Raw genomic sequence first — 17,543 nt, 5'->3', positions numbered from 1 at the left:
CCCTGGACAATGGCTCGGCCTCCCGCTACTCGCCCTCTCCTTCCTCCCCCGGATCGCAGCCAGAACCTGCCTAGGAGCTCAGTGGCTCGGTGGCAGGGAACGCCCCCTCCCAGCCCGCGGCGTTCCCTAGCAGTCCCCCCGGAGGTCAGGCCGGGGCGCCCGGACGCCGCCGCCCGTTCTCCCCACCCGGGCTGATGCCCCACGCAGGCCCGGGCCGGGAAACGCAGCCTCCCGGCGGAGCACGCGGGCTCCCACCGCGGACTTCTCCGAGGGATTGTGTGGGTGGTTGGCGGGCCCTGAGTAGCACAAACTCCAGCTTTCTTCAGGGTTAAAAAAAAAAAAAATGGTGAGTATAATGCCCGAAGGAGACTACTGCCCCATCCCCTGCACATTCACATAAATATAAGTAAGCATCCTAAACCACGGTCCTAGGCTTGATCTCTGATGTTCTTTCACTCTCACAAGGTTCATTACGTTCCCTTCCGAGCCTATTCATTATTCTCTCCCTCTGACCTAGGGCGTTAATATGATCAGGCCTGTGACTCTGCCTTGTCCTGTTTTCCTATTTTTGCATTTAATGCTGGGACCCGGCTGCCCTAGATTACCATCGAAACCTCGCAGGAAAGACTAGAGGGGTTAGCTGGTCTCGCTGCTCCAACCTGACTAAGGCTCCCTTTTTCTGAGTCTTCTTCCAGACAATGCCAGTCTCTACATTCCCAGGACCCACATTCTGGAAACCTGTCTTTTCAAAAATAGTCCTCTCTAACTTCATGAAGTCCAAAAGTGCCTAGAATGACAGCTTTGAATCTCAGAGACCTAGAAGAAGGTCCCGGCCCACAGCTATTCCCGCTGTGGTCAACTGTACACAAGAAAAACTTCGCTCCGTGCACCCGGACACTAGCAAGAGACTATTAAGTGCACTCTTAACACTTTAGCAGGGATTTGCATTCGTGCTCTGTTGAACCAGAATAAGAAAAATGAAGTCCGACCACAACTAAATGCATCTTTGTTTCCCCCAGCGATGGAAACCCGGCCCTAGACCTTGGACAGAGTACTCGTGAAACACGCCCTCCCCCAGCGCCTGTGCGCAAGTGTGTGTGAGTGCTCTTGCCCCTTGCCTTCCGCTTCTCAGATTGTCCCAGAGGATAAGAGAGGGAAGGGATGGTGGCAAGAACTTCATCTCGGTACATCTCCCAAAGCTTTAGAGCTGAGGAGGTTTCTGTTGAAATCACTTTTATTTGTCAAAGAGGTGTCATTTCCTCCTGGTGGCCATCCACCTGCTTTAGGGCAAGGGATGGGGGTGGGAAACACCTTCAGGCTCCACTGTTAGGAAGTCATTTAACTGATAGTCCTTTGAAATCGAAATTTCAGAAAGGGAACTAGGAGCCACCAATACCCTCATGTTCTGTTCCTGATATTTCTTCAACATAAACAAGCTGTATTAACTCCAAATAGAATTTGTCTTGCACACTGATGGAATGTGTCCTTTATGCTTTCTCCCCCGTAAGGCCTCAAATTCACCACTCAAAATTTAGCAGGCTTCCTTTGGTAAATTACCCAAAGTAACCCCTGAAACAGCTAGACTGCCTGGGTAATGTGGTTTTAGAAGTCTTTAAGCCATGCCTGTCTATGAAATATTCACTTGTGGACTACAGAGGGGGTATCATTTTTAATGACGAGATTCAGAACTGGAAGAAAAGGAGAAAGAGGTTAATATCCATGAATTCAAGTCATTTCATTCCAAAACACTGAACTTAGAACATTACATCTCACTGGTTTACACAGTAGTGAAGATAAAATAGAATCATCCGTATGTGAGGCATGGACAAACACAGAGTTGCCAAGAATATGAAGAATGGGAGTTTCAACTTTCAGAAAACTTTTCCTTCTTCAAGACCGTTTATGACATGGAGACAGATGCACATTTAGAAACTTGTAAAATGTATGTATAGATAGTAACATATAAATCTATGTGAGATTTTTTTAATTGAGGAGACATTGTGCTCCTACATAATTAAAGATATTAATTTCTGTCCTTTTTTTAAGGTAAATGTTTATTGCTTCTCTCACAAGAACTGGCAACTTGGAAATGCATTTTCCTTGCTCCTTATAAATGCATCCCCAAGCCTGCAATTCTTCGAGCTTTAAGGAGGTTTTCCTTAAAGGAGCTAGCTGCCTCTTTGTGTGGATTGGCTGTTTAAAGCTGCAGCTCTGAAGTGGGAACCTCAGTTTTGACATTCTGTAGGCCCTTAGCAAAGAAGTTCCATTAAATGTGCGAAGCTCAAACAGCTTCTGGGGGCTAGCAGGAGAGCAGAAAGCACAGGAATGAATGACTGAAACAAGGGAGGAAGAGGAGGAGGAGAGGAAAAGGAAGAGAAAGAGAAGGGATTCACAGAATCCTCCTCCAAGGTGAATACATTAAAAAGGAAGTCCAGTAGGCAATTTTACCCAAGTTTAAACCAGCTGCCACCTCCTAAGAAAATTTCCTTCGTTTCCTGATTTCTGTTATCATAAACCTACATCAATAAGAAATAAATTAAGATCAAACGAATACCGTCTCACCTCTATTTTAATAACTGTGTCCTTTCAGCTCCATGTATGGGAGTGATTATGGTGGTTTTTCTGCCAAGTCCTGGTATAGAGAAACACAATAAATGATATTTTACATACGGTGTGAGTGTGTTTACTAGATGAACCAAGTTAATAAATTAGAGTTCAGGTTACAGTGCATAGGTTGATACCATTACTGTTACTCAGGTGAAGACTTTGGGAGCCTCAGGTCAAGGTGCTGGGCACTACCAAGACCCAGGCCCGGCTCACTCTTTCGAGAAGTGTGACAATGTGGGGATAAATATCGGTCTTTGGGGTTTAGCTCGGATTCGCTGAGTCGTTTCTCTCCAGGCAGTGCAGGAGGGAGTCTGCACCAATTCCTTAGACTCGTCCAGGTCAGGATACCGACTCAGTAGAGCCCTTGCTGGGACCTAGGGCAAGGGGATGGGCTGGCGCGGTTGCCAGGATCTCCTCTCAGGGCGCCTGGAGCTTGCTCTCAAGGAGGGGGCCCAGGGGACCCCGCAGTCGGCCCCGGAGGCTGCGAGGCCCGCGTGAAGCGCCTGCTCAGCCTTTGTCCTAGCCAATGATCTCAGGGAGCTGTACTGGAGTGAGGTAGATATCAAGACACCTTGTCAGTTCAAAGCATTTTAGGGTTGTTTGAAATCCTCTGCTCATCAACGTAAGCAGCCTCTGTATTTGAACAGTTGCTTTGAACAGTGAAAGGGAATGAGCTGAATCGAAACCTGGAGGTGTCTCCCCGAGACACCTTCAACATGCTTTTATGAGGGTGGAGAAAGGCAGGCAGACGTGCGGACTCTGCTCCAGAGGGGTCAGCCGCAAAGAAAGGCGCCCACGATGGGGGGAGAAAGGTAAGGGAGGACCGAGAAGCCCCCATCTGGGGCTGAAACCTCAGAGAGCCCAGGTTCCCGGAGCCCCGGGGAGGGGCAGCGCCGGAAGGCAGACTGGAAGCCGAGGCTACTCAGGACCCGGCGTTCGCGCCAACCGGGCCTCCGGCGACAGCCGGGGAGGCGGGAGTGGCGCGGGGGGTGGGGGGTGGTACCCAGAGCCACTGTGCGCGCCCAGCCCAGCCCAGCCGGCCCGGCGATTGGCCCGGCTCCGGGGGTGGGGGTGGGATGCAGAGGCTGAGGCCCAGGAGTAGGGCATTGCTTTGTGTACTCCCCGGGATTTACTGGGTGTATTAATCCGGTAGAACCACCCGGCTTACCCTGTTGGGAACGTTTCGGCTCCGTCGCCTGCCAGCGAAATGAGGCGGGGGTGGGGGTGGAGTGGAGTGGAGACCCGGGACGTCAGCGTGGCATGAATCTCCGAGCAGTAATCGCCAGTGAAGTCCCATTGCAGACAGGAAGTTGGGATGTACACGTGCAGCCTATTCTTGCTCCCCTACCCAACACCCCAGCGCCCAAAGCCCGAGACTGGGGAAAGGGAGGAAGGAGAGGACGGAGGGGGACTTTTAAACTGTCTCTGAGTCAGGCCGCCTCGGTTCCCTCGGAGATTGGAAACCTTTTTCTTCCCGCGAGTGTTTCACCCCACCGGCTGCAAAGGGCCTTGTCCCTTGAGAAATGAGAAATCAAATCCAGAGAAAAAGCAGACACCTGCCCCGGAAGGGGGAGGGGGGCGAGCTGTTCAGCGACCGGACGCGGCCGTTCCCGGCGGCTGGATCCTTCCATCTGTGGGAGCTCTGAGTTCTCCCAGCCGGGAGGCGGGCAAGGAGGGCCGCCGGGGGCAGGGGGTGAGAAGAGGCGCGGTGGGCCGGGCGGGACGCGGCTGGCGAGCGGCCTGTGCGCTCCCAAAGTCCCGGGAGAACCAAGCGCCCAGCGCTGGGGACTCGGAACTGCTGCGGAAGGAGGCGGTCCTGCCCTCCGCCCATCCCCTTCACTCTCAGTCGAAAAGCCGCGGGCGCCAGCCGCCGAGTCTGCGCGCTCCGAGGCTTGGACTTTTTCATTTCTTCGTAGCCCGGCAAAGTTACGGGATTCCTAGCAGCCCCCAGGCGAGCGGCCGGAGTGGCTCCGCGCTTGCGCGGGAACCCAGCTCCACAAGGTGTGTGTCCTCGCCTCGCCGCGCGGGTGCGCGCGTGGGGGGATGCAGGTCCGTTCCGTTGGCGGCCTGTGGGCTCGCCCCTCCCCTAACGATTTCTCTCTCTTCCACACACACGCTCGTAAACAGAGGGCACGTGGAAATTCTCAGCCAAAGCGCCTTGCCCGGGCGGGTGCTCAACGTGGTGATTTATAAACAGCTCAGCCACTCCCCAAAGACCTCCGCTCCTCGTTAGTCATGATGAATTCTCTGGCCCGTTCCACTTTGCTGTCTAGATTAAGATGCTCGGAGGCCCCAAAGTGCTCCCCTTGAGCGTTGATTTGGCTTCCCTCACAAACCCACGACCACCGGCAGCTCCAGCGCTAGGGCTACAACGCGCGAGGCCCAGGGTGAGAGGTGGGGACGCAATTCACTTTCCCCGTGGTTTTTTGTTTGTTTCCCTTCCCGGCAGCAACTTCTGATTCGTTTTGCAGTATCCGTCCGGTACACTCGGGCCTGCGTGGTGGTTCCGCTGCTCCAGCACGGGTCCGCGCCCGGGTCTCTGCTACCCGGCTAAGTAGGCTCCGAAACCCGCGGCAGGCACCTGCTCCCGGCGGCTACGGCACTGACGGCGCGACGCGCTCGCGCTGGGAAGAGCTGTGCAGCCAGGGCAGGGTCCCGCAATCTCGTTCTGGAGTTCACGGCTGAAGGCTAAGCACGGAGCTTCGCCAGTGAGCGCCTGGGAGCTGAGTTAGACCAACCCACCAGCTGGCGTCCGCCGAAGTTTAGGATCAGGAAGTTTCCCCTAGTACTGCCCATTTTTCTTCACACGTTCTTCCTCCCTTTCGAAGCAGCTAACGGAAAAGTTGCATCCAAAAGCTCCAGGAGCACGAGGAAGCGCTCACGCAGTCCCCGCGGTTCCGCTTCCTGGAGCCGCCCTTGGTGCCTCCCCCGTACCCGGAGGCCGAACACCCCTTGCCAGGCGCTCCTGTAGCCTGGCACAGGGCGAAGGTCTACCGGCTCAGGGTCCTAGTTTCCTAAACCAAAAACTGTGCGCGCGCCCCAGTGTTTGAATGTGTCAGAGACTTTCAGAGTTTTGTTTTCAGTCCAGACCGCTGCGCTGTCAGAGCAGGCAACTCCGCTCCTGGACAGGAGTCTCTTACAAGCCGAGACACGGGCTGAGCCTGCCTCTCGTGGGGTCGTCATCCCGAGGGGCTGGAAGACAATTGGGCCTGGAACCTAAAAGGAAGACATCCTATGCTAGCGGCGGGGTGGAGGGGAAGAAGAGGACCTTTATTGGGGCAAAAGTGTCCGCACACCCTGGAGCAAGAAGCTCATGGGCACTGAGATTCTAACTGTGGGGAAAGGAGACTTCAACAGGGGGTCTAGTCTGACTTCTGGCTCTAGATATGAGACGTTGGCGTGTGTGTGTGTGTGTGTGTGTGTGTGTGTGTGTGTGTCCCAAGGTGAATAAAAATCGGACTCCCCATGGCTTGTTGGGACTCAGCCTTTCTCTTCCTCCTTCTTCACCCCCCTCTCCCGCCCTATTGGGAGGAGAAGGTGGACTGACACCCCCCTCCCCTCCGCCACCCAAGTCTTGCAAGTGTCTGTGGTCGATAGATGGCTGGGGTGCCCCCCTCCTCCACCGGGACCGCCCGGCGCGTCTGCTTGGGAGACAGATGGGGGGCGGGCCCATCCGAGGGGCGGAGGAGGACGGGGGTGGGGGAGAAGGGGAGGTGAGAACTCTGAGATTCTGAATTGGGTGGAGAGGGGGGACCGGAGGAGGGCTAAGAGGACTCCGCGCCCGGGGGGGAGGAGGAGGGGGCAGCTCTGCGCCAATCAGTGGCGCCGGCCTGGGAGGTTGCTAGCGGTATCCACGTAAATCAAAGGGCGCGGAGCCAATGGGAGGGGGCGGAGGGGGCGGGGCCCAGGCGCGTGCCGCTGCGAGCCGGCGCTGCCAAGAGAGCGGGAGAGAGCTGGAGAGAGCAGGGAGAGGGGGGAGCGCGGAGCTAGTCAGAGAGTGAGAGAGAGGAAGGAGGGAGAGGAGGAGAAAGAGAGCGAGGGCGGGCGGGAGGCGGCGGCGGCGGCGGCGGCGGCGGCAGTAATAGCCGGAGCAGCAACAGAAGGCGTCGGAGCTGCCCGCTGGGGAGAGAGGAGAGAGACAGAGAGCGAGCGAGGAGAGGAGCCCGAGGCGAAAAAGTAACTGTCAAATGCGCGGCTCCTTTAACCAGAGCGCTCAGTCCGGCTCCGCGAGTCATGGCGACCGCAGCGTCTAACCACTACAGCCTGCTCACCTCCAGCGCCTCCATCGTGCACGCCGAGCCGCCGGGCGGCATGCAGCAGGGCGCGGGGGGCTACCGCGAGGCGCAGAGCCTGGTGCAGGGCGACTACGGCGCGCTGCAGAGCAACGGGCACCCGCTCAGCCACGCTCACCAGTGGATCACCGCGCTGTCCCACGGCGGCGGCGGCGGGGGCGGGGGCGGCGGCGGCGGGGGCGGCGGCGGGGGCGGGGGCGGCGGCGACGGCTCCCCGTGGCCCACCAGCCCCTTGGGCCAGCCGGACATCAAGCCCTCGGTGGTGGTACAGCAGGGCGGCCGCGGCGACGAGCTGCACGGGCCGGGCGCCCTGCAGCAGCAGCAGCAGCAGCAGCAGCAACAGCAGCAACAGCAGCAGCAGCAGCAGCAGCGGCCGCCGCATCTGGTGCACCACGCCGCCAACCACCACCCGGGGCCCGGGGCATGGCGGAGCGCGGCGGCTGCGGCGCACCTCCCGCCCTCCATGGGAGCGTCCAACGGCGGCTTGCTCTACTCGCAGCCCAGCTTCACGGTGAACGGTATGCTGGGCGCCGGCGGGCAGCCGGCCGGGCTGCACCACCACGGCCTGCGGGACGCGCACGACGAGCCGCACCACGGTGATCACCACCCGCACCCGCACTCGCACCCGCACCAGCAGCCGCCGCCCCCGCCGCCCCCACAGGGCCCGCCCGGCCACCCCGGCGCGCACCACGACCCGCACTCGGATGAGGACACGCCGACCTCGGACGACCTGGAGCAGTTCGCCAAGCAGTTCAAGCAGCGGCGGATCAAACTGGGATTTACCCAAGCGGACGTGGGGCTGGCGCTGGGCACCCTGTATGGCAACGTGTTCTCGCAGACCACCATCTGCAGGTTTGAGGCCCTGCAGCTGAGCTTCAAGAACATGTGCAAGCTGAAGCCTTTGTTGAACAAGTGGTTGGAGGAGGCGGACTCGTCCTCGGGCAGCCCCACGAGCATAGACAAGATCGCAGCGCAGGGGCGCAAGAGGAAAAAGCGGACCTCCATCGAGGTGAGCGTCAAGGGGGCTCTGGAGAGCCATTTCCTCAAATGCCCCAAGCCCTCGGCCCAGGAGATCACCTCCCTCGCGGACAGCTTACAGCTGGAGAAGGAGGTGGTGAGAGTTTGGTTTTGTAACAGGAGACAGAAAGAGAAAAGGATGACCCCTCCCGGAGGGACTCTGCCGGGCGCCGAGGATGTGTACGGGGGGAGTAGGGACACGCCACCACACCACGGGGTACAGACACCCGTCCAGTGAACTCGAGCGGGGGGGAGGGGCAGAGCGCGGGGCTCCCCTCCCCTTCGGTCCGTGACCCTTTCCCGGCCCCCTTGTTCCCTCTCTAACTTCTGATTGTTCTTTTCTTTTTAATTATTATTTCCCCGTCCCTTAAAAAGAAAAAAAAAATAAGGAAAACAACTAAGGCACTGGACTATCCTTTAAACGGTAGCAGGTGTAATGATATGTTTTGACCTTTACAGGCTAGTACCCAGGCAATGGAGTGGAGTGTCTCATAGAGAGAGTGAGAAGAGAATGTGTGTGTGTGTGTGTGTGTGTGTGTGTGTGTGTGTGTGAGAGAGAGAGAGAGAGAGAGAGAGAGAGAGAGAGAGAGAGAGAGAGAGAGAGATGGCAAGCAGTGAGTTAAATACCTGGCAAAGCTAAATAAATTACCAAAAAGACAAAAAAATCTACCAAACCGTGATAAACACAAAACACAGCTCCTGATGCTTGGAGTTGGCACATGCTGCTGTGTTTATTTAATGTGGATCCCCATCAGGAAAGAGGGAAAAATACACACGTTCTTTGATGTAGGCAAAACTTAACCACATAAATTTGCACTGCAAGAAAATTGAAGTTTACATGAACAAATTCACAAACATGTTTTTCTTTCTCCCAGCGTTAATTTTGAAGTTGCCGGGTTTGGTTTGGTTTGGTTTGGTTTGGTTTGGTTTGGTTTGGTTTGGTTTTTATTCCTCGGAGAGAGTTGAAGCCAGCTTTTGGCCACTCTCCATCTCTAATGTTCTTGTGTTGCCCCTCTCGTTATTCTTACTGTTTGTGAACTTTGATTACCTTCAGATTTCCCCCTCCTTACATTGGTATAACGTTTATTTGCTCCTTTTACCAAAGCAAACCGATTGACTTCATACAAAATAAATAATTCTCTGCTTTCAGGAAATGTGCATGGTCTACCCGCTTTATCCAAGGCAAGAATTCTGTTTGGAATACAAAAATGAAAGTGAAGCATTGGTTTTTGTTACCAGCCACAAAGTAAACTTCATTTTCAGGCAGTGTTTCTGGGGGAGGTTGAGGAGGGAAGAAAAAGAAAAATCGATAGTGAGTGACTGATTGCTTCATTTTATCAGGCGGGCCCATTGTGAAAGAGCTCAGAGGAAATGTGGAGGTTAAATATATTTCCAGAGTTGTCCAACAGAAGGAAAGTGGCACTTCGAAGAGAACTAGGGAAATATATATCTTCAGACACCCCTGTACAGTTCTCTGCCTTCGGTTTTAGTAACTTAATTATGAGGAATTATTTGTGCTGACAGCAGCAGTTAAACTTTGTTCCTCTAATAGCTTTTGTTTTTTAACATAAAGAAAATAATCTGGGAACTTGATGGTGTATGCATAGACTGTGATTCTTAGCACACAAATACCCATATGCATACAGAGAACATCTCCACTCTAGGCTGACTTTGTCTTCACTAGCTCATTTGTTTATCAAATCATATATAAGGTCCCACACCCTCTTCTTCTGTAATTTATTACAGAAAATACCAGTTTGACTTGGACAGTTTCCCCTCTCTTTTACTAAAGAAGCCAAATGAAGTAGAAAAAAAATGTTATTTTCAGTCCTTCCTTTTCTCCCTTTGTTAACAGTTTTAAGTGCGTTTTTTGACCTTATCTTGATGGAAAACGGTTAACTCTCATAACAAAAGACTCTACCAGGGAAGTGAAGGTGGAAAAAAAAACTTGTAACTTTATTGAAAATAAATACCATTAAACTGTGATCAGTTAAAATATTAAATAAGAATCAGCACAAAAGGGCGCTAAAAGGGAAAACACTTTTTATTCATCTTAAAAGTTTGGGGCTATTTTTTTCTGGTTAGTTATTAGACACATTTTTATTTTAAGAAATTAAATTCTCACTACCAGAAAATTATTGTTCGGCATCAGATTAGCATTGCAATCAGTAGTTAATGTTTTAGGAACTATGCTTTATATTGTCTTTTCAAACACCTGTGATTGTTTCATTTTCAGTGTTTTTGCAAGATAAATGATGGCTTATAATGGGCATATTTATTTGCCTGTATTTCATTTCCCCCAATGACTGTCACAAGGAATGGGCATGGAGCTGCTTCGGGGTGCATCATGCTGCCTGTTCCTAAGGTGTGGGAACTGGCCTTTAGTGAAGCAATCCAGAGCAGGGCATAGAGCCAATGGTAAAGTGAGGAAATGAATTTTCACATTCTTATTACCAAGTGGATAAGGTCAGAAGCTGGAGTTCAGGGGACGTGTCTATAGCTCCTCTAACTCTCATAGGTTTACTAAGATGAAAGTTACCACTGAACCTTACCACTATGTATATATGTTTAATATCTGTCTTTTGAAATGCAGAAATAGTTTAAATGTTTCTTTGTCTATTTTCTTTTTTTTAATGCTACCCAGGGAAATATTTTCATATCATTTTTAAGTGGCCTGCCTCAATGTATATTTATTTCTTTTAAAGCAAAAAGGTTCTGGAAACTGTTTTTCTGTAGCTTTAAATGAGTAGGTGAGCAAAATCTATATGGGATGTAATTTTTTTTGTTCAGTCTCTTTAAAAATACTTTGTTTTGGTACATTTGGTTGTGCTTGTGGGGAAAATAAAAACGCAGAGATCCTTATATATTTATGTTAAAGTAATATTTTATTATCTACATAAAACAGAAATGCACAATACCTTCATAGTTTGTTCTAATTATTGAAATATCTTTATTTTATTTTAAAAATAGTGCCAAGTTTTAAGGGGGAAAAACCCTAGACCTTATACTGACTGAGTTGAGTTGTGTGTAAAACACTTCCCTTCCTTTATACTTCATAAAGTTTTGGAATAAATTTTATACATATACTGCCAGGTTTCATGTTTATAACTTTCAGGAACTTTTTTTTTAAAGAGAGAATACTCTTCTGATTCACTTTTCTTTGCAAAAACTATCAGTCCCAAACCTTGCAGTCACTAAGCCTGTAGTATTCCATTGAAATGGTCATTGGGTTTGAACTTCAGTTTGTTTGCCATTTCATGGTCTGACAAGGAGGGGTTTGTCCCCTGAAATATCTGCAGTCCCCCTACATCATCTTTCCAGGTTAGCTTTACCTTATCTGATTGTGCTTTTTTGGAGACCATCCATGGAACTAGGTGGACTTTGATCTTTACCCACATGTCCTCACATAATTTGGGACCTACAGAAGAGCAAGCCTTAGTAAAGAGGATTATTCTTTTTCATAATTAACAAATATCTTTCAACAAAGAATGATTCTGACAATATGCACTATGTGTGTTTACAAAGTGATGAGAGGTAGGTCCTCTATATTGTTCCTGTTAGGCTTACAGAAAAAGATGGAATTTGCAATGGTTTATACAATAGTGTCTATTTCTCATCAGGCAAGCAAACAGGATCTGAAACAAGAAATGAAAAAAGAAAATAACATAGGGGAAAGGCTCAAGACCGGGATGCTAATAACAAATTGTTTCAGATAGTCTTAGGTGGAACATCACAAGGTCTCAGGTTAGTGAGAAATCCAAGCAGTGTTGCATTCGTTTACAAGTTTGCTGATCTATTTAAAGTCCTCCTTGGAACAGTGGTTTACGTATATATGCCCATTCTGAAAGGTAGTTTCTGGGCTTATTACATCTGATCATCTTTTCTAACTCCTAGTCAATATTACACAGGTCCCAAACAGATTCAGCCAAATGATCTTATCAATAGTCTGAACAAGAAGTGACAGAAAGAAGAAGTGTTTTGTGACTGCAGTCATGCTGATGGGTAAAATGTTTAAGCTGGCTATAGATTTGAGTTCTGCGTCAATATCCCTCTCCGTTGTAAGCAGAAAACAAGCAGCATCTGCCCTCTGCAGGGCATTTGAGTGGACCCTGAGAAGGCTTTTTTTGTTCTTAGCCACAGGGGCTACTGACTGGAAACCATCACGTGTTAAACGGACACGCCACGGTTTTGACCCATGCTTGCCGTTCAGACTCTAGAGCTACTTGGGCAGTTTTGATGCCCGTTTGGGGAGTGTGTGGCATGCTAACGTGAAAAACTCCATGGCTGCCACTGGGAGAAATTTGTGGGGCAGTCATCCCTAAAATGTTGAGTAGACACAACGACAAACCCTTTCGTTTCCCTAAAGATAATAATGCAGAACACGGCCATCCTGAAAGAGCTCCTGTGTTTCCTCAAGAGAGGTCACTTTAAAATTTTATGGGGTAAGATGGGGAAGAAATGATCATGTGGGAGAGTTATGCGAAGGTCAGATGGAGGGAGTGACCATAAATAATATTATGCTTGGCACTTCTAAACATTCTCAGTTCCCATGAAGTTACCTCCCTTATATTTCAGATTCAACAACAAAAGCACTCTTCTCCTTCCCCTCCCGCTCCTGCCAGTGGGAACCACACACTGGTTGGCAAAATTTTCTGGTGAAATGGCTTTAATAAAGGCATTCATCTTTCTATCTTCTTATGTCTTCAAAAGCAACTAATAAAGAGATGCAACAGCAACAATGGGGAAAAAATGGCATGTGAGCACATTGGTACCTGCCCTTGTGTGTCTATATGCTGCATTCATTTGCCTTTCATTTGCCTTACTGTGGAAGCGGCTTGGATAGTGCTGGGTTGCAGGGTGAGAGAAATGATCTTTTTATCACTGGTCTCTGTGATTTGTCTTTGTTGATTTTTCAATCAGTTTATAGAACTCTGTTCTAGATTCTATTGAATTTCTAGACAAGTTAAAGAATGAGGTAAAGAACGGAGCTTGTACAGAAAAAGGAAGAAGGATGGGGAAGTGAGGGTCAAAGGTAAAAGTGTTTCTTCGGGTCTGCTTGTGTATTTCAGCGAGGCAAAAGGGACAGTGTTTATTTAAAATGAAAGAAAAAGATGCATCTTTGAAGTACTATGAATGAATCTTGACAATATGACTAAATGGGATGTACAGCTAAATTTATACAAATGTTTTCCCTGTTCAGGAAAGTTTACTTTTTCAGTGATGCATAGTCTCTTAACAGGGGGCAGATGGTGTTAGGAGAGAACCAGGGCTCCTGGTACATATTGCCCCTAGTTGAATCAGGATGGGAAATAATGCAAAAGTGGCAGGGGCTTGCCACTCAGCTAGCAAATCATGGAATAAACTTGCTCACCTTTGTAGAACTTGGGCCAGAGTTATTTCAATGACCCTTATGTAGATGTGGGTACAGAAGGGCCAGAAAACCGCTTTTTAGTTTTCTTTAAGGCTTTGCTTGGTTGTGGAGATAAAGAAAAATCAGAATATTTTCACATTGTTCTTGTGTTTGGTAGGAAGCTAGGAAATTTGTTTCCTCCTTTTTTTTTTAAGAAAAAAAGTTAATTAACTTTATCACGTAGTACTTTCCCTTTACCATACCAACAACTCTGCTTGGCTTAGCTATTAGAGGTTTTAGACACAATATCATATCCCATCAAAACAACCCTGGCCTCTCTTATTGTTCCTAGAATTCTGGTTGTTGATAACATTAAGATGTATTTCTTTTTTTTAAATGTCTGAAATGTTATTTAATACACCAGTAAAAGTGCATCTATATCTTAAAGTTCATTTCTTCCACGTCTTTCTGAGTTTTTATAGCTCTTTGTCTGGGATTTGGAGGCGGGGGGTCGGGGGGACTTCCTTACGCGGATCGCAGATGAAGAGCCTGGGCTCTGGAGTGGCCTGTGGCTGGCGGCAAACAGCTCTCTGCTCTCAGAATGGGGAGCTGTCATCTAGAAAAAAGAAGAAAATAAATGCCCCACAAAGACTCACTTGTCACTGATTTTAGAAAGACAGGGGAGCACTTGGACCCCATCTGAGCAATATGGAGGGGATTTTGATTGTTATAAATTGTATACGATTAACTCTCGGTGTGCAGAACGACGGCGATAGGAAACCTCGCTGTGGAGTAAATTTGAATCTGCATCCATTTTGATTTGGAGCATATATTTTTCCTCCCACCAGTGTTTCCTCTGGGTTTGTTGTTTAAAAAGAAGGAAAGAAGAAAGCCACACCACACACAACTAAATATGGCCAAAGTTTGGCAGCCAGAGTGGGAAAAAGAAAAAGTTTCTTGCGGGTTTGTAAACACAAATTAGCCGTTGTAAATCACTGGGCTTTACGGTTCGGGCAAAAAATCCTTGTGGAAAGTGTTGGGAGTTCTTTCCCTCCTCCTATTAAGAAATCTCATCCCGTCCGAGGATTTTTATGTTCCACAGCACAGGATTCTGGAGAGAATGAGTTGACATTAACAACTTTGGGTCGTTTGTCTGCTGCCCTAACAATATTCCTTCCAAGTTGCGACAGCGCCTGGGCCAGGCAGGCTAGTGTGCTGCGCGCGGGCGTCGGCCCGGCACCCGGCGCACGGGAGACGCCCCAGCCTCGCTGCGCGCCCCCCGTCTCGGGGAGCCCGGCCGCCGAGAGGAGGGCCCGGGCTGCTCGGCCAGCCGGCACGGCGGGAGGGGACCGAAGGAAGACGAGACCGGCTCTTCCCTGACTCCAGCCCCGGCCTTCGCTCCGGGACGCTGAACTGCCCCCGAGTGTTGGCCAGAGATGGAGATTCTCTGCGGCTGCCGCGGCTCGGACGCCCCGACCCCTAGGGGGAGGGTGGACAGCCCGGACCTTCTGGGCCGTTCCAGCACTCTCCCTTTCCAGGCAGACCCTGGGAGGCGAAGGGGGGTCGGCGATTGGTGGGTTCGCCCACCCCAGGCTGAGGGTAGAGCTGGTGGTCAAAAGAAGGAGGGCAGATGCCCTGGGTGCGGCCACCGCCCCCGGGGAAGTTGTTCCTAGTCGCGGTGAGCTGGCGGGGCCTCTCTGGGGGCGCGCGTGGCCAGGGCAGAGATGCGATGGGGCACAGAGGCAACTGAGTGTCGAGGGTCCAGGGGCGAGTGACTCTCCTAGCTTTCTGTCTGCGCGGCTTTTCCGCTTGACTCTGCAAAGTTGGGCCCAGGACATGGCTTTGTGCTTGAGAGAGGCAATCGTGGGAGAAGGAGCCCCAAGAGAAGAGGGCAGAGGAGGCGACTGCAGGAAAACTGGGGAGGAAAAAAAGCTGCCTGTGAAGTAGATAATTTGGCCTTGTCCTGTTTGTCTATTTTGGGGGGAGAGGGGGTGGGGAGATGGGGAGGGTCAAGGAATGGAGCAAGGGAGACGAGAGCTGGTAAGCGAAGTTCTGAGCGTGTTCCCTTCAGCCCACACCCATCAAACTTGTGGCTGCTCCCGACCTCAGCTGCCTGCCTCCAGTGGAGCGGAACCGAGTCTCCCAGCGCTGAAACTGGGAGGAAAACGAACCTCTAAACCCTCGGACACCGATCTCTCCCTGCTGGGCCTAAAGTCGCTCTTACGTCTACACAGGAGGAAAGTCAGTTCCCCAGCGAAGGGAACCTGGGAGCCCCTCTGGGCACCCCATCGTCCCAAGTCAGAGCTGAGGACAGCGAGCGGGGAGGGGCCGCGCCGCATCACCCGAGGCCTGGGGTTCTCCTCTGGGGTCTGGGTACCCGAAGCCCAGGCGGATGCCCCCCTTGGTCCCCCAAGGCCCCTGGGAAGGGTCGCTTGGTGGGAGGAAATCACTCAATTCTTAAAACCCTTGTGGACGGGCGCTGGGAATTCTAGCAAGGCCTTCCGCCTCCGGAGGAGGGGAGGCCCAGCGGGGCACTGGGGCTCTTAGGGCCTGCGGTGCGCGGCGGGGCCACTGAGGTGGGAAGCTGGCCGAGGAGGGGTGGGAAGGCGGCCAGGGCAGAAGCAGGGATTCCGGCGGGGCGCAGGTCTGGGCTGGCGCCCGGCCCGGCCTCCGCCCCGCGCGCCGGGCCTCCTGCTCTCTCCCGCCGCGCCCGCCCGCGGCCACTCACCGTGCCCCGGAGCCAGCCCGGGCGGGGACGCACGCAAACAAGGATGCTTCTATTTACTCGCCTCTGCCTGTGGATTTCTAAGACATTCAGCAGGCACAATCATTAAACTAATTTGTATTTGATTGTTTGGGCGGACGGAGGGTAGTTTTATTGCGCTAAGCATTCAAGCAGGCACGCATCGCTGATTACCAGTATACATTAAATAAAGTTGTTTGTACACATTGTCTTACCACATATAGGCAGAGGCTTATTATTCTAATTACTCTAATTAGTGCATTGAAATGTTTTCTACTTGATTTGAGGAGACAGTGATTAGTTCTATTACTTCTTTTAACTCGTATTTTATGGAAAACTGTTGGTGCATGTTCAAATTACTTTATTTGCCCGTGGAATATAACGCTGACCCAAACGCAGTGAACTGCACGGCCCTTGCGGGGCCCCAACTTTGATGTGGGCCTCGGCTTGGAAGAGGCGTCTGTTATTTATTATTTCCCTCCCACCCGCGCGGCCGCGTCTCCCAGAGCTGGGCCCGCCGCCCCCGCCCCATCCTGCGTCCCAGATGCGCGCCCCGCACTGGCCGACGGACCCGCGTCCCTGGCCCGCTGCCCCGCTAGTTCCCCGGTTGCGATTACTTTTAAGAGACGCCCTTAAGCATATTTCCCGTGAATCTGTTTCTTGAGCTTTAATGTTACTATTAATTGATAAGATCAGCTCATCAAACATACTATTTCGGTAGGGAATTGTAATTAAAACCTTAATCCTGTTTGAGACTTTTTTTCCTTTAAATTCCCTTTTTCTTATGGAAGGGGTGCAAAGTTCACTATAAAAAGTATTATAACAGGGAGATTAATTCATTATCTAAATAACAATCTTTGCTATTGATCCAACGTACTTTCGCCACCTTTTGTTGGTCGGGGAGGCCCTTAAAAAGGAGAATATGACAAGGCAGAAGATTTGGAGCGAGCCCCGCACACTGCGATCCACTTGGCAAAGCCAGGGGGTCTGCGGCCCTCCCCGCTTAACCACAATCCGAGGAAGCTCCCGAGGTGGGTCTTGGGCGGCTTCGGCGATGCCACGGGGAAGCGCCGGGTCAGAGCCGCAGGCCTGGGAGCGGGGCCTCCTCGGTGATCCTCTCCCCTGGCAGAAGGAGATCTGCTCAGTTTCTAGGTAAATATTCCACCGGTTCTGCTTTTACTGTTAATATTTAAACTCGGATTATCCCATCTCTAAATGCGCGTTCCTAACCTTTGCCGGTGGCGGGGAAGTAATAAACCCTGGCGGGGCCGGGGCGTTCAGTCTAGCCCGGTCTCTGCCGCCGCCCCCCGCCTCCCCCCGCCGCCCCGCCGGCCCCCCCTCGCCCCCCCGGCCCCCGCCCTCCGCCCCCCCGCCGCCCTCAGCGAAAGCCGCGCGGGAATGAAATCAGCGCCTCCCCGCCGGAGGAGCGTCTGTGCTCCTTGGTCAGCTCAGTGGTCCGAGAGTTTCTTCTGTTCTAAGAGCTTCCCCCCACTCACACCCTCCTTCTTGCCTTCTAACAAAGTCCTCTTCCCGC

At 51.4% G+C, this 17,543-nt stretch overlaps 1 protein-coding gene across 1 annotated transcript; it reads left to right on the top strand.

The window, feature by feature from the left end:
- The first annotated feature begins 6,715 nt into the window (after window positions 1–6,715).
- Window positions 6,716–8,295, top strand: POU3F2 (POU class 3 homeobox 2). The gene has a single exon (XM_024119463.1). The coding sequence runs from the start codon at window positions 6,841–6,843 to the stop codon at window positions 8,152–8,154; it is 1,314 nt and encodes a 437-aa protein (XP_023975231.1). The 5' UTR covers window positions 6,716–6,840; the 3' UTR covers window positions 8,155–8,295.
- Window positions 8,296–17,543: the final 9,248 nt, after the last annotated feature.

Source organism: Physeter macrocephalus, chromosome 10 (assembly GCF_002837175.3).
Source record: "Physeter macrocephalus isolate SW-GA chromosome 10, ASM283717v5, whole genome shotgun sequence".
NCBI classification, from domain to species: domain Eukaryota; kingdom Metazoa; phylum Chordata; class Mammalia; order Artiodactyla; family Physeteridae; genus Physeter; species Physeter macrocephalus.
This window is presented reverse-complemented; position numbering and strand designations above follow the sequence as displayed.

Bases quoted from the DNA above. Each gene is read 5' to 3' on its own strand.
- POU3F2 (XM_024119463.1), top strand. From the start codon at position 6,841: ATGGCGACCGCAGCGTCTAACCACTACAGCCTGCTCACCTCCAGCGCC.